Here is a 26,740-nt window from a genome sequence, read left to right on the forward strand (position 1 = left end):
TTTTCTCATATCATATATTATTACAATGTACCGAAGTACTACCGAAGTACATCGTAATACTATATGATATAAGGTTTGTTTCTGCAGCAATTTCCGATCGTCATGAGCATGTAGCGATAACTTCAAACTCAGACTACTTGCTGATTAAAGTCGGGCGTTCTTGCAGCATATCAAACCGTCACCAAACCATTTCCTAACGGTCAAAAAAATTTGCATATCAAGAGCAAACCAATCTCAAACCAGAGCGACGCATGCGCATAAAACTAGTTGTGCTTTACTTCTGTTCACTGGACTGGCTACAGACGTACTTTTTGCATTTATATTTTATGTTTCCATGCTTATCTGATAGCACCGCGGTTAAGGCGTAACGCTGCAAAGTCGGAAGATCGCTGGTTCGATTCTCTATGGCAGCCGTGGCGAAAATGTGACTCGCGAGCGCATTGTGGCTCGCAATGATAGCTGTGCGTTTCTCTTGCTTCCTACCTCGCCCAACCCCCACCCTCTTACTCACTGGAGTCAAACTCCGTTCCATTTGTATTTGTCTCTGACCTGCGAGTGGCGTATCGTCGCAGTGTCTCTCTCGAAACCATGTACAGTAGTGGGAAAAAAAAAAAAAAAAAAAAAAAAAAAAAAAAAAAAAAAAAAAAAAAAAAAACCGGACCGACCCTTGTAGTTGATTTCAGAGCCTTGTTCACTCAGAGCACGATAGACTGGTAACTAAGACTTTCGTGGTTCGAATCCTGCCTGGGAAGGAAACTTTTTCTTTTGTTCCTTATTCATATTTATTCCCAATACTTTTCGATTGCAGCGATATTTTACTACTTACTTAACTTATTAATCCCAGAACATGAATTTTACCAGCAATCGAAAAGTATTGGGAATAAATTTGAATAAGGAACAAAAAAAGTTTCCTTCCCAGGCAGGATTCAAACCACGAAAGTCTTAGTTACCAGTCTATCGTGCTCTGGAGTGAACAAGGCTCTGAAATCAGCTACAAGGGTCGGTCCGGTTTTTTTTTTGCCACTACAGTACCTCTACAAAAACGAAAGTTTCAAGTAGGATGGAAGGACGCATTTTTTTGCTGCCAATATTGGGAGAATATTAAATGTATGATTTGTTCACAAGTATTACGAGGAAAACGGTTGTGTAACATAAAACGGCGTAATATGTACTACATATCACTCATTAAACATTAAAGGGTTAAGTGTTATCATCATCATCATCATCATCATCATCATCATCATCATCATCATCATCTCTGTACACCGATCCTTTTTCAGCAGATGTACGAATAATGCGGTTAGCTCACAGATTTACAATGTGATGTTAAATGAAAGCTAGATGTAAGAACTTGACAAATGTTGAACTTTCAAATCTTTGTCAAAAAATAAATATCGGAAGCTTCGTTCTTTTGCTTGCTCTGTTGAAGCCATGTTCGCTACAACTTACGTTTGTAAAAAATTATTTTCAACAATGAAAATAGTAAAAACCAAATTTAGATCACGACTGACAGACAAATACCTTCGTCATCAACTACGACTGGCAGTAAGTGACCTAATTCCTGATTTTGAAACTCTGTCGTAGAGACATTCTGAAGACAATTAATTTTAGGTTGTGATAATGTTCATTTCTTTCTTCGTTACACGTACTAAACATTAGTTTGTAACCCTATACTGTATAAAATTATATTTAAATGCTTGACGTAAGGAAAATGAAAATCCGTTAATAAGTGAGACAGTTGCTTCACTTCCCCTTCGGGTGTCCGCCTCCCTCCATAGCTGCTATGCACGTTGCAGGTTACACAGTGGCTCGGCGCACGATCACATTTTCGCCACGGCTGCTCTATGGGGTCATGGTCATGCGGAAATGCAAAATACTTACAATTCGACTTCACTTTGTCCCAAATTTCTTCACTTACATGTGCACTTACCATTTCTTGTGATGAAGGAAGATCATTTTCTGTGTTCAAGAACGTGCTTCAGGTAAACGCATGAGCTTAAATGAAGACATTTTTGAAAAAAAATTAGTTGTAATGCGTTGTTTCAAAATAAAATTATAACATAGTGTACATAGAACTCAATTTTGTTGTGCATATTTTTACCCTTTTCTCGCTTCATTGTGCATGTTTTGTCATATGATAGTGCATGTTTTAAGATTTGATCGTGAGTGGAAATCCGGGCTCTAACCATTAATATGTGGAGTGCGAATATCGACGACGACAATAATAAAATCTGTGACGGTGATAGTATGACTTCATCACACACGCCTCCATCATCTATGACTTCATAATACACAAACTGGTGATTTGTGACATTAAGGCCGTCAAATGAGTGGGCTAGATTGTATGCAATACTCTGTTAGATAGGGAAGACGCCCCCTCATCTTGCACGTGCCAAAACCATATCTCCACGCAGTTGATCGTTTGCCAGACTGTGAGACAAATTTATTGTCCTCTCTCCTTCTGAATTGTGTAATCACGACTTTATTCTTTCGTTTCTATTTCATTCTTAAGTCCACGCATTATCGTTTTGTGTTTCCTTATGCACACAGTGAAGAAAACATCGCTGTATTACTGAAAATGAAAGAACAGGGATCGGCCATTTTGGTGATGTTTCGAATGCCACTTTATTATTATGTAAAAGAAAGTAAAGCATTGCTAAAATATTCGACGCTCTAAAGTTGGCTTAAATGCCAGTGAAAGTTTCTGCCTGTCTGTCGTGTTTAAACTTAATCTGCCTTCCTATTCCTTCCAGCCATCTATGGTAGATCAGAGGTGAAGCGCCGGACTGGTAATGGAGATATAAAGAGTGAACCGTAATTTCAGGGGGTTAATCTTTAAGATATTTCAAACAAAAAAGTTTAACACACTTTTGCTCGCATTTGCTCCCTTTTCGAGAAAAAAATTCTTTTATATGAAACATTTCATAGCTTTGAGAAAGCCATTGATTTAATTACCAATCTGCTCAGTAAATTTAAGAGAACGTATTATGATAAATTATTGAAAGAATTTTAATTTTGTTCTTTAAATATGCAGAAATTTGATCCGAAGAAATGTAACATTTTAAAATTCCTCTGCAGAACGAAAAGTTACATTTGTTCCGATCAAATTTCTGCACATTTAAAGGACAAAACTAAAATTATTTCAAACATTTATTATCATAATCGTACACTGCTCTCTTAAATGTACTAGTATATTGGGAATTAAATGCATGATATGAAATGTGTCATATAAAACATTTTTTATCTCGAAAAGGACGTAAAACGAGCAACTTTAAAGAAAAAGATGTTGAAATATCTCAAAGAATAACCCCCGGAAATTAATGACATTACTTGCGGTTCATTCTGTATAGATTTTTGACCAGCGTTGTCAGACAGAGACTAAACGGAGCTGAACGCTCCACTAGACTGGTTGCGTGCTCCGGTGTTTCCACAGACATAAGCAAGTTCACGCTCCAACTCTAGCTCCACAACCGGTTTTGGAGCTTACAACTCTGACACTACTGTTTTAGACCCATGTATCTCTCTCCCTCTCTTCCCCTCCTCCCTTCCCTTCCCTTCCCTTTCCTTCCCTTCCCTTCCCTTCCCTTCCCTTCCCTTCCCTTCCCTTCCCTTCCCTTCCCTTCCCTTCCCCATCCCACCCTCTTCCTCTCCCCATTTCTCTCCCTCCCGCTCTCCTTACCCCCGTTTCCTACATATTAACGTAAAATTTTCATTCACTGTTGTATCGTCTTTATAATAGTAATACTTCTACAGTCTTACTAATAAACCATGTATAGTTTTTATACGAGACTTATGCAGAGTTGAGACAGAAAACGTTACTAATAAACCGTGAATAAGCTATGGACGTATAAACAGGCTGTAACTATACAATGGGAATTGCTTTGCGGTAGTTATATACACGAAACCTCTTGTTTAAGCGTTGTATATAGTGAAAAAATGGCCGCCCCTTTAACAGCTGTTCGTATCGACTGTCATTTTATGATGATGTTTACCTTGTAACCACAGAAGAACAAACCAAAGATTATAGAATTATTAGAATAATATTGCTGTAGCTTGTACTCTTTGACCAAAATGTAGTGTGGTAATCGATTAGAGCTAGTTGTACTATCGATATTTCAACACGCCACACTAGAGCGCTCTACCGGATCCAGTAGAGAACCTCTGATATTCTATTACTTTTCGTAACGAAGTAATGTCGAAACTATGACGTAGCTGTGTAACAGTTATACTGTTATACACGACGTATGTAGTGATTATTAGTAAGGAATTTACACACAACTTATAAACGAGCTACTCATTGAGTATAAGACAGTTAAACGTCTGTATATAGAGTTTTTATTAGTAAGACCGCTACAGTCTTACTAATAAACCGTGTATAGTTTTTATACGAGACTTATGCAGAGTTGAGACAGAAAACGTTACTAATAAACCGTGAATAAGCTATGGACGTATAAACAGGCTGTAACTATACAGTGGGAATTGCTTTGCAGTAGTTATATACACGAAACCCCTTGTTTAAGCGTTGTATATAGAGAAAAAATGGCCGCCCCTCTAACAGCTGTTCGTATCGACTGTCATTTTATGATGATGGATGCCTTGTAACCAAAGAAGAACAAACCAAAGATCATAGAATTATTACAATAATATTGCTGTAGCTTGTACTCTCTGACCAAAATGTAGTGTGGTAATCGATTAGAGCAAGTTATACTATCGATACTTAACATGCAACACTAGAGCGCTCTACCGGATGCAATAGAGAACCTCAGATATTCTGTTACCTTTCGTAACGAAGTAATGACGAAACTATGACGTAGCTGTGTAATAGTTGTACTGTTATACACGACGTATGTAGTGATTATTAGTAAGGAATTTACACACGACGTATAAACGAGCTACTCATTGTATAAGTATAAGACAGTTAAACGTGTGTGTGTAGAGTTTTTATTAGTAAGACCGCTATAGTATAAGAGAGTAAAATTAGATTTTATGCAAGAGTGGAAAGTTTTAGCGCCCGAGACGAAGTCGAGGGTAATAATTTCCACAAGCGCATAAAATCCGTTTACTCCTGTGTGCTATACAATATTTTATCCATTACTGGTATCTAAATTTAATTTTAAATTGTAGGCCTTTTCTTTGTGAAGAAGTTATGAATAAATTAATGCTTGGTTGGATTTTATTGTTGCTAATGTGTTGGTTGCCAGGGAGAGAGTGACTTAAAAAAATTAATTCACTGCTCTGAATTTAAAACCTTCAATTCTGTGCTGTAAATAAAGCCATTGTTCACGTTGCTAAGGAGATGAAACAAAAAACAGTTTAAATACCAGTTATGGATAAAATATGGTTTCATGCATGTTTAAAATAACAGAAAAAGGGATGTTGCTTTGTTTCTTAACACTTTATCTTACCACAGACTACTACAGAGTTGGGCAGATAAAACCGGCCCGTGTTATGACATCGATAGGTACTAATGATTTGAAACAAACTTCAAATGGAATGAAAATAAAATGCATTTACCTTCATAATAAATGTTGGAAGTGCCCTCCATCTGCATCTAGACACTTCTGTGCACGTTTTAACAGGTTCATGAAAACACGTGGCAATTCCTCATGGGTGATACTGCGGATGCAGTCCGCAAGTTCTCCTACTCACATGATCCTGTTGAGCCAACCTTGTGGTAGACTTTCGAGGACTCCTAGTCATAAATTCATTAATTCGCGCCGTAAGTTGAGGAGTCCGGACAGAAGGAGTTCTGTTCCTTGTTAAATTTTTGATGGATCCAGTCGTACGCCATTTTCGCACCAAATCTTGAATGCTGCTTTTCGCTGGTACTGAGCGAAGCGGATATTTGTCTCTGAATAATTGTTGTGTTTCCTTAATAGAGCTGGTCTGTACGTACGCCTCCACAATGAATATTCGCTCTGGCATTGAATAAGTCATGCTTATTTAAAAAACAGCTCTTTACATGTGTTTAGAACGTCTGACTTTTAAACAGCAACCAGAAGAGGTTATAAGCAACAATGGCGCAACAACAATGACACAGAACACGCGGAAGATACAGTATAGCCAACATAATTACATTTTCAAGAAAAAAGAAAGAAAAGAAATCAATACCCTACATAATTTATTTTTCAAATCATATGAAATGAGATGGGGCCGGTTTTATCTGCCCAATCCTGTATATACTGTACAGTCACGAAGCTTGGGATGATTTTTTGCAAATCTCGCGATAGTTGCTAGCCGCTTGGAGCGCTGTGAGTACTAGGAACAATAGACTGTGCCACAGCCATCGTGATCTAATACAGGCCGTAAGGCAGACCATGTAACTCGCTTAACCCGATCACGAAGGGCGGCGTTTCAACCATATAAATTAGTTGGAATGCATAAACAGTAACATATATTTCTCTAAAATGTAGTGTAATTCCATTAATAAAATTTAAAACAATGATTATGAGACACTTCAGACATAATTTACTTGTGAGTTAAGATGTAATATTATTTATGGTGTGAAAATTACGTTGTTCGTATGTGTAATACCTTTATTTCGATTAAATATTGCGAAATTCTTGTACATTCATGTATGCACGATTCAATAATGTTCAATTGCACCGCACAGATATTTAGATATGTTGAAATTATAGCTTATGTTTACTGTATCAGTTGCCCCTTTCTGTCTAAATTTAGTGATCTCCAATGCCTTGCCATTCACATGAAAATTGTAGGTTATGTTTACTATATTTAGCTTACATTCCTAAATTCGCGATCATACATTATTATTAAGCATAATTTCATGTATGATACCCCGGATATTCAATTTGTGTGTATTTTAATACTGAAATTGAGTACTGAATTATTGTATTTATCTACTACTTAAGAGATGAAGTAACACAATTGTACGTACACTAATTTCATAGGAGTGGTATATTAAATGTTTTGTCTAAAATTAAGGAAGGTAGATGTGCTAAATTGAAATCACAATATAAATTCTTTTTTATTAAATCTCAAAATAGCTTCCATTCTAAACTTGAAATATTGACGCGAACAGATTATGTTAACATGTAAAATTCTCTTCATATTAAAATAACACAGTTTTGTAATTATTTCTGCAACATGTTATGCAACAAGAAGTAAACGGAACTTATGGACACATTACACTAAATAAAGCTTAGCAATGATAAGCAATAAAGTTATAATATAATACTTCACTGAGCTCCATACACGAAATAGAAAACCCGAACAAACATTACGGCCTGGTCTAGATCGAAAAGGCATTGACTGTGCCGTATTTCGCATTTTTGTGAAAGGCTATGTAAACTGTGAAATGTTCGTTATCGGTTGTAATAAATGTAAATGGCTAAAATACAATAATTTGAATAATAATATGGGGCAAGGAGACGTTTGTAGTACTATAAATTGTAAGAAAAATAGGTTAAAGTTATCCTTCTTCCGAAAGATCCAGGAAGGTGAGTTTATAGAATATAATATATATTTTATGAAAATAATATATAAAGCTTATGTATTTCATATTTCAATAGTGGAAGGAAGGTATTAATTTTTTCAAAAGAACACGATATCGAAAGTACAATACATTTTATGGTCTGCTAGGGAAAGAGTCTGTGATGAGGCGATAGTAGCGATCCTGGTGGTGAGCAACTATCTATGGATGCATATTTCAACTGTTTATATTTGCATATTTAGTAAGTATTGTGATCTTACTGTGAGCGATACTGTCTTAAATAACCCGCTTACTTCTGGCTGCTTTATCAACTGCAATGCAGATAGTACAGTACGAGTATTGTGGGTAAAACAAGGCAGCCAGCCATTAACGAAGTGTATAGTACGAGTATTATAATACAGGGATTTTCAAAACTGGCTCATAATTTAAATTAAAATTGAATGAGGGGATTTTGGCGGAAAAACTCAGACACGTCAAACTTTATATTTAAAAGGAGATATTTATGAAAACAAAATATAGGCCTATTTGCAACAGTTGTGCGAATTATGACGTCATCGAGAACATTTTTAAATGACATCCTATAGTTATTTAATATCGTCTGAAAGAGGATATTTTTACGAATATTGTGCGAGTTACGCGATGCTATCGAGAACATTTTTTAAATGACACCCTATAGTTTGTTAATATCGTCTGAAAAAGGATAGTTTTACAAAAATTGTGCAAGTCACGAAGTCATCGAGAACATTTTAAAATGATACCTTATAGTTTTTAATATTGTCTGAAAGAGAATATTTTTACGAAAATTGTGCGAGTTACGACGTCATCGAGAACATTTTAAAATTACACCCTATAGTTTTTAATATTGTCTGAAAGAATATTTTTACGAAAATTGTGCGAGTTACGACGTCATCGAGAACATTTTAAAATTACATCCTATAGTTTTTAATATTGTCTGAAAGAATATTTTTACGAAAATTGTGCGAGTTACGACGGCATCGAGAACATTTTAAAATTACACCCTATAGTTTTTAATATTGTCTGAAAGAATATTTTTACGAAAATTGTGCGAGTTACGACGTCATCGAGAACATTTTAAAATTACATCCTATAGTTTTTAATATTGTCTGAAAGAATATTTTTACGAAAATTGTGCGAGTTACGACGTCATCGAGAACATTTTAAAATTACATCCTATAGTTTTTAATATTGTCTGAAAGAATATTTTTACGAAAATTGTGCGAGTTACGACGTCATCGAGAACATTTTAAAATTACACCCTATAGTTTTTAATATTTTCTGAAAGAATATTTTTACGAAAATTGTGCGAGTTACGACGTCATCGAGAACATTTTAAAATTACATCCTATAGTTTTTAATATTGTCTGAAAGAATATTTTTACGAAAATTGTGCGAGTTACGACGTCATCGAGAACATTTTAAAATTACAGCCTATAGTTTTTAATATTGTCTGAAAGAATATTTTTACGAAAATTGTGCGAGTTACGTCATCGAGAACATTTACACCCTATAGTTTTTAATATTGTCTGAAAGAATATTTTTACGAAAATTGTGCGAGTTACGACGTCATCGAGAACATTTTAAAATTACACCCTATAGTTTTTAATATTGTCTGAAAGAATATTTTTACGAAAATTGTGCGAGTTACGACGTCATCGAGAACATTTTAAAATTACACCCTATAGTTTTTAATATTGTCTGAAAGAATATTTTTACGAAAATTGTGCGAGTTACGACGTCATCGAGAACATTTTAAAATTACACCCTATAGTTTTTAATATTGTCTGAAAGAATATTTTTACGAAAATTGTGCGAGTTACGACGTCATCGAGAACATTTTAAAATTACACCCTATAGTTTTTAATATTGTCTGAAAGAATATTTTTACGAAAATTGTGCGAGTTACGTCATCGAGAACATTTTAAAATTACACCCTATAGTTTTTAATATTGTCTGAAAGAATATTTTTACGAAAATTGTGCGAGTTACGACGTCATCGAGAACATTTTAAAATTACACCCTATAGTTTTTAATATTGTCTGAAAGAATATTTTTACGAAAATTGTGCGAGTTACGACGTTATCGAGAACATTTTAAAATTACACCCTATAGTTTTTAATATTGTCTGAAAGAATATTTTTACGAAAATTGTGCGAGTTACGACGTCATCGAGAACATTTTAAAATTACATCCTATAGTTTTTAATATTGTCTGAAAGAATATTTTTACGAAAATTGTGCGAGTTACGACGTCATCGAGAACATTTTAAAATTACACCCTATAGTTTTTAATATTGTCTGAAAGAATATTTTTACGAAAATTGTGCGAGTTACGACGTCATCGAGAACATTTTAAAATTACACCCTATAGTTTTTAATATTGTCTGAAAGAATATTTTTACGAAAATTGTGCGAGTTACGTCATCGAGAACATTTTAAAATTACACCCTATAGTTTTTAATATTGTCTGAAAGAATATTTTTACGAAAATTGTGCGAGTTACGACGTCATCGAGAACATTTTAAAATTACATCCTATAGTTTTTAATATTGTCTGAAAGAATATTTTTACGAAAATTGTGCGAGTTACGACGTTATCGAGAACATTTTAAAATTACACCCTATAGTTTTTAATATTGTCTGAAAGAATATTTTTACGAAAATTGTGCGAGTTACGACGTCATCGAGAACATTTTAAAATTACATCCTATAGTTTTTAATATTGTCTGAAAGAATATTTTTACGAAAATTGTGCGAGTTACGACGTCATCGAGAACATTTTAAAATTACATCCTATAGTTTTTGATATTGTCTGAAAGAATAGTTTTACGAAAATTGTGCGAGTTACGTCATCGAGAACATTTTAAAATTACACCCTATAGTTTTTAGTATTGTCTGAAAGAATATTTTTACGAAAATTGTGCGAGTTACGACGTCATCAAGAACATTTAAAATTGCATCCTATAGTTTTTAATATTGTCTGAAAGAATATTTTTTACGAAAATTGTGCTAGTTACGACGTCATCAAGAACATTTTAAAATTGCATCCTATAGTTTTTAATATCGTCTGAAAGAGGATATTTTTACGAATATTGTGCGAGATTACGATGATTACGAATATAATCTTAAAGAGAATATTTTTACAAATATTTTGCGAGTTATGACGTCATTGAGAACTTTTTAGTTTGTTTTATACGGGAGGACTACAGTTATTGCTACAATGATAACTGTTTTATTGTTGATACATTTTATTAGTTCCTGGGGGTATAAAAGCAGTTTTATTGTTGAATTTAACACAAAACAAGATGTTCTTAACAGAAAACTTGAGAATTGAGATCCTGATGGTAGAATTTGGCGACGGAAGGCATACGCAAGAAGACATATGCATACTTTTTAACCCTTTCTGATCTGAGTTTCTTTTTGTGGGTGGACAAGTTTTTCTTTGCATCTAAAAAAAAAATCCTCTTCCTAGTAACAGTTGGCCAAGGAACTGGTGGGTGCTGCACTCTGTTAGTAAAGAACTAAACTACTTCTGAGGATACCAAATGGAATCATCACGCAAATCATATGAGTCAGAAATTGTAGAATTGTTAGTGAATCCAAATGGACTTATTCGAACGGAAAGGTTTGGAACTTCAAATCGGCTTTCTATTTCTCAGTCAAATGTGAGTAGAATAGAGATGAAATTAAGAAAAATGGACATGTCAGAGATATGACAAGATCTAGTAAAGTCCACTGACAACGATTTGAAATTTGATGTTTCGATACATTCTTCTCTCCTTGAAGTGGAATCTACTGTGCATTAGATATCTCGAAAGCAACAGCCTGGAGAATATTGCACTGTACTAAATATCAGCCTTATGAAGTCCAAACCTTGTAGGAGGTAATGGAGCACGACTTTGAAAAGTTCCACTTCATGTTATCTGAATTTTGCTTCTGTTTTATTCACAGTAGGTTGAGAATGGGTAGTCGATTTGGGCAAGCTTTCGTTAAAAATTGTGCGTATCTCTCTCAGTTCTCTCACTTTATATTGAAAACATCCTGTTTTATGTTGATTTTATCTACAGTATTCTCACTAGAGGTTTTGATTTATCTAGACTATTACACTCTTACTACGTCATACTACTTTTGACCAATAAAACGGTACGAAAGGACGTATTTCGACCAATCATGGCTGCTTATCGCACAATTTTATCGCGTCCCTAGCATTTGTTTAATTTTATCGCGTCCCTAGCATTTGTTTAATTTTATCGCGTCCCTGGCATTTGTTTCTTTGTTTGCCAACATTTGAAACTGCGCTGGTCTGGACGTCAAAAAAAAAAAAAAAAAAAAAAAAGTATATATATATATATATATATATATATATATATATAATTACAAATCACTCCAGTCGATGCACAGCAGTTTCAAATTTGACTCGCATTGGCATTCAAGAACAAGAATTAATAAAAATCTCTGATCATACCTATGCATCTTCTGAAATCCGATTTACAAATAAATGAAGAGCACCATTCGGAAATCCTGAATAGGTTGAATACACCATGTAGGCCTAAATCAACGAGTTCCACTTCTATTACGCACACGTCCAATATAACATCAATTGAACCACCAACCACATTCAAATTTGAAAATTGTACATTTAATAATTATTCCTTTTAAAATTATTCATTCTGAAATCCTGAATAAGTTGAATACACCATGTAGGCCTAAATCAACGAGTTCCACTTCTATTACGCACACGTCCAATATAATATCAATTGAACCACCAACCACATTCAAATTTGAAAATTGTACATTCAATAATTATTCCTTTTAAAATTATTCGTTTATTTTTTATGTCGTCCTCGTTAATTAAAACTTTTCTAACACTTGTGTATATTAGTTAGGTTATTTTATAGCTTCTGCTATATGATATTATGGATAGTCACGTATCAGAGATTGTTTAATATTAAGATTTATTGAAAATCATCTGTCAAGTGACGTTGATTACTGGGATTCGGATAATTGAAGTGGAATGCAACTGTCTTAATAAAAATGAAACTGATTCAACAAAGCTTTCTTGACTAGTAACCGTCTACAGAGTTCAATGAAGATTCCATAGTTGGCACAAGTGCCATCTAGCGTAATGGTGCAATAATACATTTGAAGACGGGTTTATTTTCGTAAGTCAATTAATATTGTATTGTATTGGAGTACTTTGTTACTTATAATCAGGGAAAGGATTTATATGTAAATACATATTTACTTATAAAGCTAATATAATTTATATTTTGCATTATCTTTATGTTTCACAATGTGTAGGGTTGAAAAATCCTACTTTTATTTTCCATATTTTTCCATATTTTAGAGTTTAGTACATATTTTCGTTAATTTCCATATATTTTCCATATTTCATATAAAACAGTCCATATTATATTAGGTTTAACAATAAAACAAAACAAAATTCCATTAACTTTTAAAAATACATTTCAACAATAGAGATTTAAACACATGTTCAGTAATCCCTTTAACATCAGAGTTATTTGAAAATTAGCAGTCCTATCAACAATGGGAAAGTAAGTTACAAAACTGTATTAATTTAATTTAAAATTTTTAACAGACTTCAGTTGTGCAGCTCAACAGTTAAATGCCAGTCAGAGTACACATAGGTTCAGTTTTGTAAATCATACTATAAAGACGGTAAATATGCCAAAAGTACGTCATTCAGTCAATTTAAAATCAAAACTAACAAGTTACATTTCAGAATTTAAAGAAGATGGTTTATCAACTGACAATAAAATATTATTTTGTAATTTGTGTCAGTGTGCAGTATCATCTACACAAAAGTTCCTGGTGCAACAACACATTACAACTAGTAAACATCAGGCCAACAAACAACTAAATTCCAAGCAGAGACAATTGTTTTTAACACAACCAACAACATCGAATGTAAGATCTGAGTTTAACATCGACCTGTGCCGTTCTCTCATCTCTGCTGATATTCCTCTCTACAAACTAAAGAATAAGGTCTTCAGGGAATTCCTTGAAAAATATACTCAACATACAATCCCGGATGAGTCAACACTTAGGAAGACGTATGCTCCATCCATCTACGATGAGACAATACAGAAGATAAGAGATGAAATTAAAGATAGTTCAATTTGGGTTTCCATTGATGAGACTCCCGACAAAGAAGGTAGACTTGTTGGTAATGTAGTTATCGGTTTGTTAAGTGAACAATATTCTGAACGAATTCTTTTACATTGTGATGTTCTAGAAAAGTGCAATAACAAAACTATAGTTAAACTGTTCAACGAAGCTATGGGTATCCTGTGGCCAAAGGGTATTATGTACGATAATGTGTTATTCTTTATTAGCGATGCTGCCCCTTATATGGTCAAAGCTGGACAAGCATTATCTGTTGTATATCCTAAATTGACTCATTTTACTTGTGTGGCGCATGCATTTCATCGTGTGGCAGAAGTGGTCAGAGACAATTTCCCTAAAGTAGATTTGTTGATTTCATCAGTGAAAAAAGTATTTCTCAAAGCTCCCAGTAGAGTTAACGTGTTGAAAGAAATGTACCCTGAAATTCCATTGCCACCAAAGCCAATTTTAACTAGATGGGGTACATGGCTAGAAGCAGTTGAATATTATGCCGAACATATAGACTCTATTAACAATGTTCTCCTTGCATTGGACTCTGAAGATGCAGTCTCAATTGATACTGCGAAAACAGTTACCTGTGACATAAGTGTGAAGAATGACTTAGCTCACATTCAGCATACATTTTCATGCATCATAAAAACGCTCAAAAGTCTCCAAAATAGGCACCTTTCACTATCTGAAAGTTTTGAAATTATAAATAGTACTGTGGAACAACTGAATCGTGGTAGAGGTAAAGTTGCAGATGCAGTAAGAGCTAAGGTGGACACTGTACTTTCAAAAAACCCTGGATATGAAGAACTACAAAAGGTTGTTGCTGTGATGAGTGGTGAATCAACAGTGAAGATTAACTTGGACTTATCCCCAGCAGACATTGTGAAATTGAATTATGTACCAGTTACTTCTTGTGACGTCGAACGCTCTTTTAGTCAGTATAAATCTATCCTCAGAGACAATAGAAGAAGATTCACTTTTCAGCACTTGAAAGAAATGTTTGTAACCTATTGTTATGGTAACAGACAATAAAAATTGTGTTTTGTTGAAACTACATTGGAAGATAAGGTACGTCCATTATATTTTTTGTTTAGTTTGATTAAAATGTACCAATATTTAACGTACATAGTCATTTTTTTATAATTTTAAGTCCATATTTAATTCCATATTTTGGTAAAAATCCATATTTAATTCCATATTTTGGTAAAAATAACTACATATATATTTACATATTTCATATATTTTTAGTCCATATAAATCCGTTCCCTGCTTATAATCTTTATATACTTTCTTCTAATCGTGTAATAGTCAATTAAATCCCACTCGAGTTTTGATTTTCTCTAGATAAATCAAAACCTCTAGTGAGATTACTGTTGAGAAAATCAAAACTTGAGTGGGATTTAATTGAATATTACACGATTAGAAGAAATTATGTAAAGATTAAAAGAAATAAATTACTCTAATACAATAAAATATTAATTGACTTACTAAACTGTCTTTAAAATATATTACTATACCATCTCGTTATTACAGATATTCCGCTAGACGGCAGTATTGTGTTATGATGAGCTGTTCTCTTGTTACCAGTTGCGCTAACTATACAATTTTTATTGAAATCTGTGGACGATACTAGTCAAGAAGGCTTTGTTGATTCAGTTTCGTTTTTATTAAAACAGTTGCATTCCACTTCAGTTATCAATATATAGGGTATTTCAAAAGTCAGTTCAAACATTAAACCGCTATAAATATTATAATATTTGAGATAGGGATAAAACAAAAATATCACTTTGTTGGTCAAACAACGGGGTTTAAAAAACATTGGGAAGATGTCCGCCGTTCTCTTGTTCAACGTACAGCATTCTGTCTACGACACCGTGCACAGCATTTTGCAGATAATGTCTTGGAATATTGGTAATTTCTTGGGAGATGGCATCTTTCAGTTGTAGTAGGGTTGTTGGTTGTTAGGAAAACTCGTTCTTTAAGGTAGCCCCAGAACCAAAGGTCGGCCGGATTGAAATCTGGAGATCGCGTAGGCCACATTGTTGGAAAGTGCCTACTGATGACTTTGGTCGGAAAACGAACCTCAATGACGCGTGTTAACTCCACCATTAATTTTTAGTAGGTTATTTTACGACGCTTTATTAACATCTTAGATTATTTAACGTTTGAATGAGATGAAGGTGATAATGCCGGTGAAATGAGTCCGAGGTCCAACACCTAAAGTTACCCAGCATTTGCTTATATTGGGTTAAGGGAAAAACCTCAACCAGGTAACTTGCCCCGACCGGAAATCGAACCCGAGCCACATGGTTTCCTGGGCAGACCCGCTAACCAATACTTGACAGGTGTGGACAATAATGAAATAAGACAGATTGTTACAGTAAACGGATAGCGCTACTACAGCATGTTACAGAACTTCGTCATCCTTAGACTGAGAAATTACGAAATGGAAAACATAATCTTCATGCAAGATGGCGCTCCACCCTACATCTTTATTCCTGCAAAACAATTGATTACGCAGATGTTTGGCGATCGTGTCATCAGTAGGCACTTTCCAACAATGTGGCCTCCACGATCTCCAGATTTCAATCCGGCCGGCTTTTGGTTGTGGGGTTACCTTAAAGAACGAGTTTTCCTGACACATCCAACAACCCTACTGCAACTGACAGATGCCATCTCGCAAGAAATTGCCAATATTCCAAGACAGTATCTGTAAAATGCTGTGCATAGTGTCGCAGATAGAATGCTGTACGTTGAACAATAGAACGGCGGATACCTTTCCAATGTTTTGCAAACCCCGTTGTTTGCTCAACACTGAGATTTTTGTTTTTTCCCTGCCTCTAATATTATAATATTTATAGCGGTTTAATGTTTAAACTGGCTTTTTAAATACCATGTACATCGTGTTCCTTTCAGAGGGATCGAGAAATAAGTGTTAATTTCAAGTATAAATAATGGTTTTATAACATAACTTGATGTAAAAACTCTCAGAGTTTTGTAGAATGATCAATACAAGTCGATCTGTATGCCTCGAGTTACTGTGCAGACATCTAAACTGTACTCAACTTCTTGACAAGTGTTCTGTAGCATTGTGGAGTGACTAACGTAGCTCATTTGCAATGTGTTGCAACTCTACCACGTTGGTACACAACACCCTTCACAAGAAAAAATGTCAATGGAGTCAGGTCGGGTGACCTAGGTGGCCAGGCAAGGGATTGTCTCTTCCGATCAACCTATCGGGAAAGTTTGCATCAAAAAAGTCACGCACTGCTTCATAGTAATGGAGTGGAGCCTCATGTTGCTCAAAAACCAATCATGGAGGGAGTTTGTCAACAGTAGAAGTACTACAATATGTCCAGATACACATTCCCTGTGATTTGTCTCGATGAAGAACGGTCCCATGACGGAATGTTCTACTGAATGGCGCCAGACTTGTTTCCGCGTTAAACATTGGTGCGCATGCGCATGAACATGCGGCTGTTTCTAGACCATTGTTGTATAAACTTGGACAGTTTCTGCATCTTGTCAGATGTAAATTACAACAATATCTTCATCTGATTTTAAATGATGAGCATTTATTTCTCGATTCCTCTAAGCGGAACACGGTGTATATTAACAATATCTAATACGTGACTAATCATGTTCTCATACAGCAAAAGCTATAACATAACCTAAATAATTTAAACAAGATAAATGATGGAAAAGTTTTAATTAAGGGTGATGAAATAAACATGAATCATTTTAAAATACAATTTTGGCAAACAAAGAAACAAATGCTATAGAGGTGATAAAAATTATAGGATAAGCAACCATTATTGGTGGAAACACGTCGTTCCGTACCATTTTATTACTCAAAAATGGTATGACGCAGTGAAAGCGTAATAGTCAGTAAACTGCTTTCACAATACAAGGACGAAGAAAATAATTGAATCAGTCGGAGCTAAAAGGAACTAAGTCACTTTTCACAACTTTTCAGGGGAAGCAAAAAACATTCCACTAATAACACAAGGGTATATGTTTTTATGTTATAGAATACAAAAGAATATTTAAAAGTCTTAGTTCCTTCTTCCACCGTTCGATTCGCATGACATCCGTTCAAATTGTTGCATAACCCAAAACTGCATATTTTGACTTAGTTCCTTTTAGCTCGACAATAAAATAGTTGCCATAGTAACCATTACCATGGTACTTCTGTATAAAACAAATAAGTATTGAATAAATGAGTGCTGTTTCAGATGTTATATAAAAATAATATACAGATTCCGTAATCTGATGTGCAGAATGTTAGCTTGCATATCTCGAGGCCCCGGGTTCGATTCCCAGGGTCTACTCTCGAGGAATTTTTCTTGAAGAAGGGAAGTTCCCTGGATGTCTAGAGTCTGGAAATTTGTATGAATGTGAGTGTGTGTTGGCGAATGTGCCGCGTTATTAATTAATCCAGGGGTTCCCAACCGGTGTGTCGCGCAGTTCCATGGAGTGTGTCGCGAAATTTTGAAATTGAAAAATAAATTTTATGCCATCCAGAAAGTCTCTTTGCAATGCATTTTTTTTTTATTTAAAACGAAGTCTTTGATATGGTACATTTTATTTTGAGACAGACTTTACCAAAGAAATGTGAAGACCTGCAACAATGTTGAGTTCAATTTTTCTGCCTGGCGATAATTCGAATGAAAATGAACACCTGCAACAATCTTAAAAGTATTTATTTCAGTCACTGACTTTACAGCATATGTTTAAGGTGCTACACCTTTACATTACATATTTAAAAGACGTATGAACGTTTTCGTTGGTTTACGCCAACATCATCAGATACGAGGTACATTTCAGCAATATCAATGTTCTCTACATAATATCTACAAATACAAAACATACTTAGTGGCATGCAAAATGAGACATATTAAAAACCAACATTGCTGTGATACACATTGACATTCTATATGACTGCCTTGATTGTCACTTACTTAAAATACACGTATAGATTACAAAAATATTGATTTACATATATATATATATATATATATATATATATATATATATAAATAAATGCAAGTCTTCACATATGAGATAATAAAATGACATGATTTAAAAGTGGTAAAAATAATAAAATATAAAACTAAGATAAAAATTATGAATGTGAAGAGTTGCAAAATTTACAGTAATTACATTTATTATATTTTATTTCTGTTTCACAATAATATATATATTTCCACCATTCAGAAACGCATGTATCATGGTTTGTGTCACGTAATTATTTGAATATTTTTTTTTTCAAGTTTATATGGTTTTATAAATGCCAATGTATTATACGTTGGGTTGTTTGACAAGTAAGTGACAATCAAGGCAGTCATATAGAATGTCAATGTGTATCACAGCAATGTTGGTTTTTAATATGTCTCATTTTGCATGCCACTAAGTATGTTTTGTATTTGTAGATATTATGTAGAGAACATTGATATTGCTGAAATGTACCTCGTATCTGATGATGTTGGCGTAAACCAACGAAAACGTTCATACGTCTTTTAAATATGTAATGTAAAGGTGTAGCACCTTAAACATATGCTGTGAAGTCAGTGACTGAAATAAATACTTTTAAGATACAATATAGACTTCTCTGAAAATTAAAAATGAATTGCCAAAAAAAAAAAAAAAAAAAAAAACCTGCAACAATGCTTAGTAATTCGTTTACTATTCCCACTTAGTAATAAACAGAATTCAGAATCGTCAGAATATATAGGTCAGTTTCAGTACATAGTACTGTGAGCGGGTGATAAAGCACTTTTGATAAAATAGCCGCACTATTTAGATTTTATCATGGACAAATTTTGAATTCGAAAAGGACAGTCTGAATCGAGTTCTGGGTTAGATGACAGCAGTGCTAATTCAAATGATATGAGCGAAAATTCCCTCAGAGTTCACAAAAACGTACTGCGTTTCGTAAATATAGCGGTGAATACTAATTGCAATATGATTTTACGTGGCGTGGAGACGAATATAAACAAAATCCCGAGTGTCTTGTCTTATATGCGGAAATGTTTTGTCAAATCAGTCGATGGTGTCTAATAAACTAAAGAAACATTTAGAACTGCCGTTTTCAAAGTCATTGTGACTGGTTGTTATTATTATATTAGTATTATTACTAGGCTAATAAAAAACAAACAAGTGTGTCGCGATATCGTGGACGTTCGGTAAAGTGTGTCGTCAGTCAAAAAAAGTTGGGAACCACTGAATTAATCAATGTAAAAAAAAATCACTGGGCAGATTCCTAAATACAAGTTTCAACGTTACAATTATATGTAACACCATCAATTAGCAGAACCAGAAAGCACTAATAGATGCTGGAGAGTTAACAAGTTAACAACTAGTAAAAAAAAAAAAACTATAGGATGTTATTTAAAATGTTATCGATGACGTTATAAAAATATTTCTTTCTAAATACAAGGTTTGACATGCCTTAGCTTTTGTCAAAATATTTGTATATTTCTTATAATAAAAAATACAAATTTTTTCTTAGCCTTAAAAATTCAAATATTGAAACTGTTTATCATCCCAGAATACAAATGACGAATCTTCTAACAGAATGGCGAATTCTTTTAATGTAGCAAAGTTCTGAGCTCTGTTCATACTATGAACGAAGTAGACACGAGACGATAACTCTAGTGCATTAAGCCGCTATCAAAATATAACTCCCACCAACTTTTGTGGCTAGAAGAAAGTTTGTATTGAGTAACCAATACAACTTTAGCGCATATGTTGACATGACCTCGTTTGAAGAAAAATGTGTTACGGAAAGTTTGGCTGTGGCATGCAAACATTTTATTTTGGGTTTAAATATCGAATTTACAGTGGTAATCGTAATAAAATTGAGTCTACATTACGTTATAAATCCAATTGTGTGACAGCTACCCCTTGAATTTCACGCGATTACGGAATCTAAAAGAAAAATGTCGCTAGAATCGGATTGTAGCGTAATATGTGCAAAAACAAACATTAAAACTCCGTATTTATTATCGCGATGTTAGCGAAGGACTCAGGATATTTGGGCATTTATATTGCCGTATTTCTAATTTGTGTGTAAGGTAGTCTATTAATTTTATCAATATTACCTAACACTCTTACGTAATCTCCATATTCTGTTTGTATGGATAAGTTACATTTTGCTTCCTTCGTTTTGAATTAGCAAACTAATTTTTTTTCTTTTTTAATTCGTTATAATTGTAAACAATATTTCCAAAATGGCTGTAGGCATATTACAGGTTGAACCTACGTAAGGACTTTTTTTTTTAACTAATTTGTTAATAAAACATTCGAAATCAGCCACCGGGGAAGCTCAGTCGGCTAAGACGCTTATCTTCAGGGGGTTATTCTATTCTTTGAGATATTTCAAACAAAAAAGTTGAGTAAAATTTTGCTCGTTTTTGCTTCCTTTTCGAGAAAAAAATTGTTTTATATGAAGCATTTCATAGCGTGTTTTGAGAAAGCCATTGATTTAATTCCCTATATGCTCAGTCAATTTAAGAGAGCAGTGTATTATGATAATAAATGACTGAAAGAATTTTAATTTTGTCCTTTAAATGTGCAGAAATCTGTTCCAAATAAATGTAACATTGTAAAATTCCTTTTCAGAACGAAAAGTTACATTTGTTCGGATCAGATTTCTACACAATTAAAGGACAAAACTAAAATTCTTTCAGTCATTTATTATCATAATACACTGTTCTCTTAAATTGAATGAACATATAGGGAATTAAATCGATGACATTCCCAAAACATGCTGTGAAATGTTTCATATAAAACAAATTTTATCTCGAAGGAAGTAAAAACGAAAAAAATAATTGGATTAAACTTTTTTGTTCGAAATATCTCAAAGAATAACCCTATGAAATTAATAGCATTATTTACGGTTCATATATATATATATATATATATATATATATATATATATATATGCGTTTGTGTGTGTAAACTTTTTCTACCGAACAATTTAAAGTTAATGCACAGTAATAAATTGCAAGATCTTAGGGCTAACGGCTTCAAAGTTGGATACCTGATTCTAATGAGTGCACTGACTACAAATTAACATGATGCATAGAGGTAGGGTAATAATCTTTCGATCATTACACTACACTCTGGCTTATATATATATATATATATATATATATATATAACTTAAACATTTACCCCATAGCTGTCACATAGATGTTTTCTCATCAAAAATATATTTTTTTTTTCCATTCCATATACTACGTTAATAACTGAAAACAGTTCCTTCGTGACTTCGAAAACGTGTTTAATAGAATTTGTTTGTGAAACATAGTAGCAACGTCTGTCCGCATGTGTGGAAAGATACTTCCGTACATGGCGTTAATGAACTTACGTTACAATGTTGGAAATAGGTGCTATAAGGAACATATTTGGCTAATAACTGATGGTTGGAAATTCCTCTTTTCGCCAGTAGAGCGCACGAAAAAACGCTCCTGTTAGATGGGACGATGCTACTTTGCATGTTGCTCGACTGTTTTCATGTTTTATTTGGTTTATTTTTAATTTGGATGTTGATTTGTTACGAGTTTTCTGATATTGGACCTTCATTTGTCTAACACGTCTTTGACAATTTTTTTACATGTGATTTCACATTTAGGTATATTTCCTACATTACCTGTTCAAAGTGGCGGCCACCGACCTCATTACGAAATTGACAACGACGTAACATGTTTTGGATCCTTATGAAAACTATCTGAACTCCTTTAATCGATGCGATGTTGGCGTGAATCTTAGCGATCAGATCCTTTTCGGACTCGACGGGGGTCTCGTACATGAGGATCTTCTCGTACCCCACAGAAAGAACTCTAGGATGCTGAGGTCAGATGAACGTGGTGGCCATAGTACAGGCCTTCTCCTACCAATTCAGCGACTTGCAAATGTTTGGAACTCTTCGTAAAACCGGCGAGCAGCCCTCTAATTTCTTCCAACATCTCCGTAAATCAGAAGCATGTCCGTATATTCACCGAACGTATATTCCATTTCACTTCTGAGTGCAATGAGACATTACGAACGTGTTTTACTACAAACTGATGCACTATAAGTTCGATATGTGAGCCGAGCGCTAACGAATTCACTTGCACTTCTCCATAATTAATTTCGCTGACCAATTTCCACATTGTTTACTTCTTGAGCAGTGTGAAATGGAGCGACGACTGGCCTAACGCAAGGTGCTTTTGGAATATTAACCAGAAGACCCGTTTTTTTTACGGAACCTTTCTTGAATATTGTACCCACACAGTATATGATCGTTTTGCTAATTTATTATTTACGTAAAGAGCCTACGCTTCGTTTACACTGATTTTAGTAAAGTTCTTTACTTATGGTGATGAAATGAATGACTTTACTTTACTTTCCTTTCCTTGTTTTCCTCGGAGAAAAATCTGTAATTTTGCCTGTGATTTCACGTATGTCTCTTTTTCCTTCTGAGCGAAGATACATTTGACTCGCAGACGCTAATTCTTCGGAGCTAAGATTTTGCACCAAATGTTGCGCTTTTCTTCTTTTCGAAGTTTCAGTGCAGTGTGCGAATGACGACCAGTATTAGATGGCAATGCACTTGTGGAAGCTTTTTCTATATTCTGTTCATATAAAATCAATTTCTCTCTAGTCACTTCTTTTTTGCGACTGAAATGTACTCAGGATTCGGTGACAAGCAAGCAAATTTAACAAGCTTCTTTTTAATAGTATGTTTAAAGAATTATCTGTAAATTTTCAAATCGTTATTTTCCTGTAAATAGTTAAATGATTCATCACTTTCCTGATTTGTCATCTGTATGGCGCCAACCATGAAAAAGATCGTTCCGCGATACCTCTTCTGAGAGCACTAAAACCTGAGGAAAAGAAATGCAAAGTTGCAGCTAGTTTTATGTTGAATAAAGAATAAAATGTATTGGTTTTAGTCTTCTGAAGAAAATTTGACTAATGGTTGACAATTCTAACTTTCCAGGTCTATAGATACTCAAAACTAGAAGTTAAAATAACAATAATTTCTTTATTTTCAAGCACATTTCACTTTAAGTAGTAGGCCTAAGTTCTGCGAGATTTTAGAAATACCGTATCACTAGAAATAGTACATACCTTGGTCTCCCATATTCACCAGTAACCGATGAAGATCCTCGAAAAAACACGTGTTTTTAAGCACAATTACTGAACATAAATTATGAGCTCGGCTTCAGGCCGGGGATGCGATAAGAAACGCCATAATTCTGACTTCTTTCGCAACACAAGGGCTGCACAAATAAGCGTAACTATAACAAATCTCGTATACTTGGATATTATAGTAATTGGAAAGTTGATAAAGAATGAAAACGTGTGATACTCAATGTTTGTATTTTGCGCGGCCAGATAGAGAAAAAGGACCACTGTGCGCTGGTAGAATATTTATATAATACATCAACGCATTCAAGAATAACTCAAAATTGCAGTTTATTTCAGTTGCCATAGCAACAATTGAAACTGCCGTTCCTGTGAATTTTTTTAGTAGGTTGTTTTACGACGCTTTATCAACATCTAGGTTATTTAGCGTCTGAATGAGATGAAGGTGATAATGCTGGTGAAATGAGTCCGGGGTCCAGCACCGAAAGTTACCCAGCATTTGTTCATATTGGGTTGAGAGAAAATCCCGGAAAAAGACCTCAACCAGGTAACTTGCCCCGACCAGGAATTGAACCCGGGCCACCTGGTTTCGCGGCCAGATGCGCTAGCCGTTACTCCACAAGTGTGGACCCGTTTCTTTGAAAATTCCTGACATTTGAATACTACAATACTACCAGTTAGGTGAATCCATTACCAATGGCTATTTAACTGGATTTCTGTTTTTTTTTAATCAGCCATTTAACGACGTTGTATCAAATACTCTGTTATCTAGCGTCGATGGAATATATGACGACGAGGTGAGACTGTATATTCGCCATACATTACCTGGCGTTTGTCCTACAGTTGGGGTAAACCTCGGAAATAACTCATCCAGATAATCAGCAAAAGGTGGGTTCGAACCCACACCCGTGCGTAGCCACGAAGCACGTCTACTACCTGTTACCACAGTCTAGTATATACAGTCGCGAAGCTCAATACGTGGTAAATATGCAAACATAGATAGTTGCTCACCACTAGGATCGCTAATATCGCCTCATTACAGGCAATGCACAATAGTACCGTCACAGTCTATTGTTTCTAGCACCCTCAAAAACTCAAGCTTCGTGACTGTATATAGTAGACTTTGCTGTTACCTCTGAGCTTGGACAGGCGGGTTCTTGGACATGAAATCGGACCCTCACTGCTTTAGTGTATCAACTTAAAATTGCTAGTTTAGAGAAAATTACTTCTAAGTTTCAAGTGATGAAATTTAAATACATTTCAGATTACCTGGCACTTTTATTTATCATACATAAGAAATAGCATGTAACCTGAGATGTGTTTAATTACATTATTTGAAACTTAGAAGTCAATTTCTCTAATTAGCAATTTTGAGTTGATACACTAATGCACTGAGGGTGTGAAATGAAGAGTGGGTTAGATACATAATGCATTGTGTGTGTATAATTGTAAGATGTTGAAGATGGAGGTGCCATCGAGTGAAGAGTCACCATTGTATGTCTTTCCCTGCGTCCAGTTCTGGAGAATAGATTTTGGCGAGGCCTGAAGAAGGCTGTATACAGTTGATAAGAAATGTTCGTTTATTTTCGTTACAGTTTGATGGCCACGAATGCTGCCAGGTACAGGCTAGCTGCTGGAAAGAATATCTCTCTCTTAGAATTTGGGTTGAGACGGGCACAGGGACCAGATGGAGGGTTATCAGCCTCCAAATATTCCTATGTGGGTAAGTTTTTACTCACAAATATGCATATAATATTATTAGAGTACTTTTATGTATACAAATACGAGGTAGTCCAATCAGAGCTCAGCAGATACGTTTCGGAATTTTATCTTTGCTAGAGCATGTAGCTGTAATTGTGGACGAATACTAGTACCTTCAGTTTTTTTTAATACTTCGTTTTTGCGTGAAATTCATCCACATTGCATATCCTTGTCCCATTTCTGAATAACCTTTGTTATTAAAAGAGACAGCTATGCTATGCTGCAATGTAGAACTGCGTGTGCTACTAAAAGTAATGAAATCGATTGTTTTTCTGTAGTAATTACACGAGTGCTGTTTCATCTTATTGATAATTTGCTAATAAGACGAAACCACGAGTGAAATTTAATAAGATTATTCAACGAATAACATTAAATAACTTGCAAAACCGAATTGCTTACGTAAATGATAAGAATTATTATAAAACACAGCAATAAGACATTACTGTATTATGTTTCCTTGTAGTGAAGTTAAAAGACAAACTGCTATTTATCACGGCATACTAAATACTATTGCCAACTACTCAGAGCGGAAATACGAAACAACAATACTTAACCTCAAAAGCAACATAAGCTGAAATGTTACATTAACAGAATAAAAAACTGTGTTTTTACAGACATTTATTTATTAATTGAAACAGTTATTGAAAACGCTATTTTCAAAATTAAATTTTGTTGACGTTTCTTGATTTTCTGTGAGTGACATTAAAGTATTGTACGAGGCACATCATCAGATAAGCGTCTTATCAAGAAACACAACTGTGATTGGTTGATTTGAAGGCTGTTCTGAAACGTTATTGGCCAATATCGCAAATTCATCCTCTAAGCTTAATAGTCCATGTAATTTTTCTGTTACTAACAATAAAAACAAAACAGTAACTAAAAAAAATCTGAATCACAGAAACATCTGAACATCACTTCATATCAAAGCCATCTATATTTTGCAGTAGCTCTGTTTCCGCTACACACTGAAGCAAGAGGGCTTAGAATATATTATATTTGTAAGCCCTCTTGCACTGAAGCGAGTTTATTTCGCGCGCGGCTTTCAATTGGGTCTTCTACCCTAGTTTTCCTTCGGCTTCCGACATATCTGATCTTTTCTGAATCCTTGTATCCTCGGCCACCCTCTTAGTGCATTTCTTCGGTTGCGATGGTATTTTGCTCTTTTTCTTGCGGCATGTTTGAAATGTTTACTACTACTCGCACAATCTAGGTCTCGTAACTCTCGTAATTTAATT

The 26,740-nt window shown here is 34.5% G+C and overlaps 1 protein-coding gene across 1 annotated transcript in view; it reads left to right on the top strand.

Annotated features, from left to right (window-relative positions):
- The window catches only part of Naprt (nicotinate phosphoribosyltransferase), a 144,135-nt gene that overhangs the window by 32,503 nt on the left and 84,892 nt on the right, over window positions 1-26,740 (top strand). The window contains 1 exon segment of the mRNA XM_069815833.1: window positions 25,340-25,467. Within this exon segment, the coding sequence (XP_069671934.1) occupies window positions 25,340-25,467 (128 nt within the window).

The sequence above is a fragment of the Periplaneta americana genome, chromosome 2 (genome assembly GCF_040183065.1).
Source record: "Periplaneta americana isolate PAMFEO1 chromosome 2, P.americana_PAMFEO1_priV1, whole genome shotgun sequence".
Taxonomy (NCBI): domain Eukaryota; kingdom Metazoa; phylum Arthropoda; class Insecta; order Blattodea; family Blattidae; genus Periplaneta; species Periplaneta americana.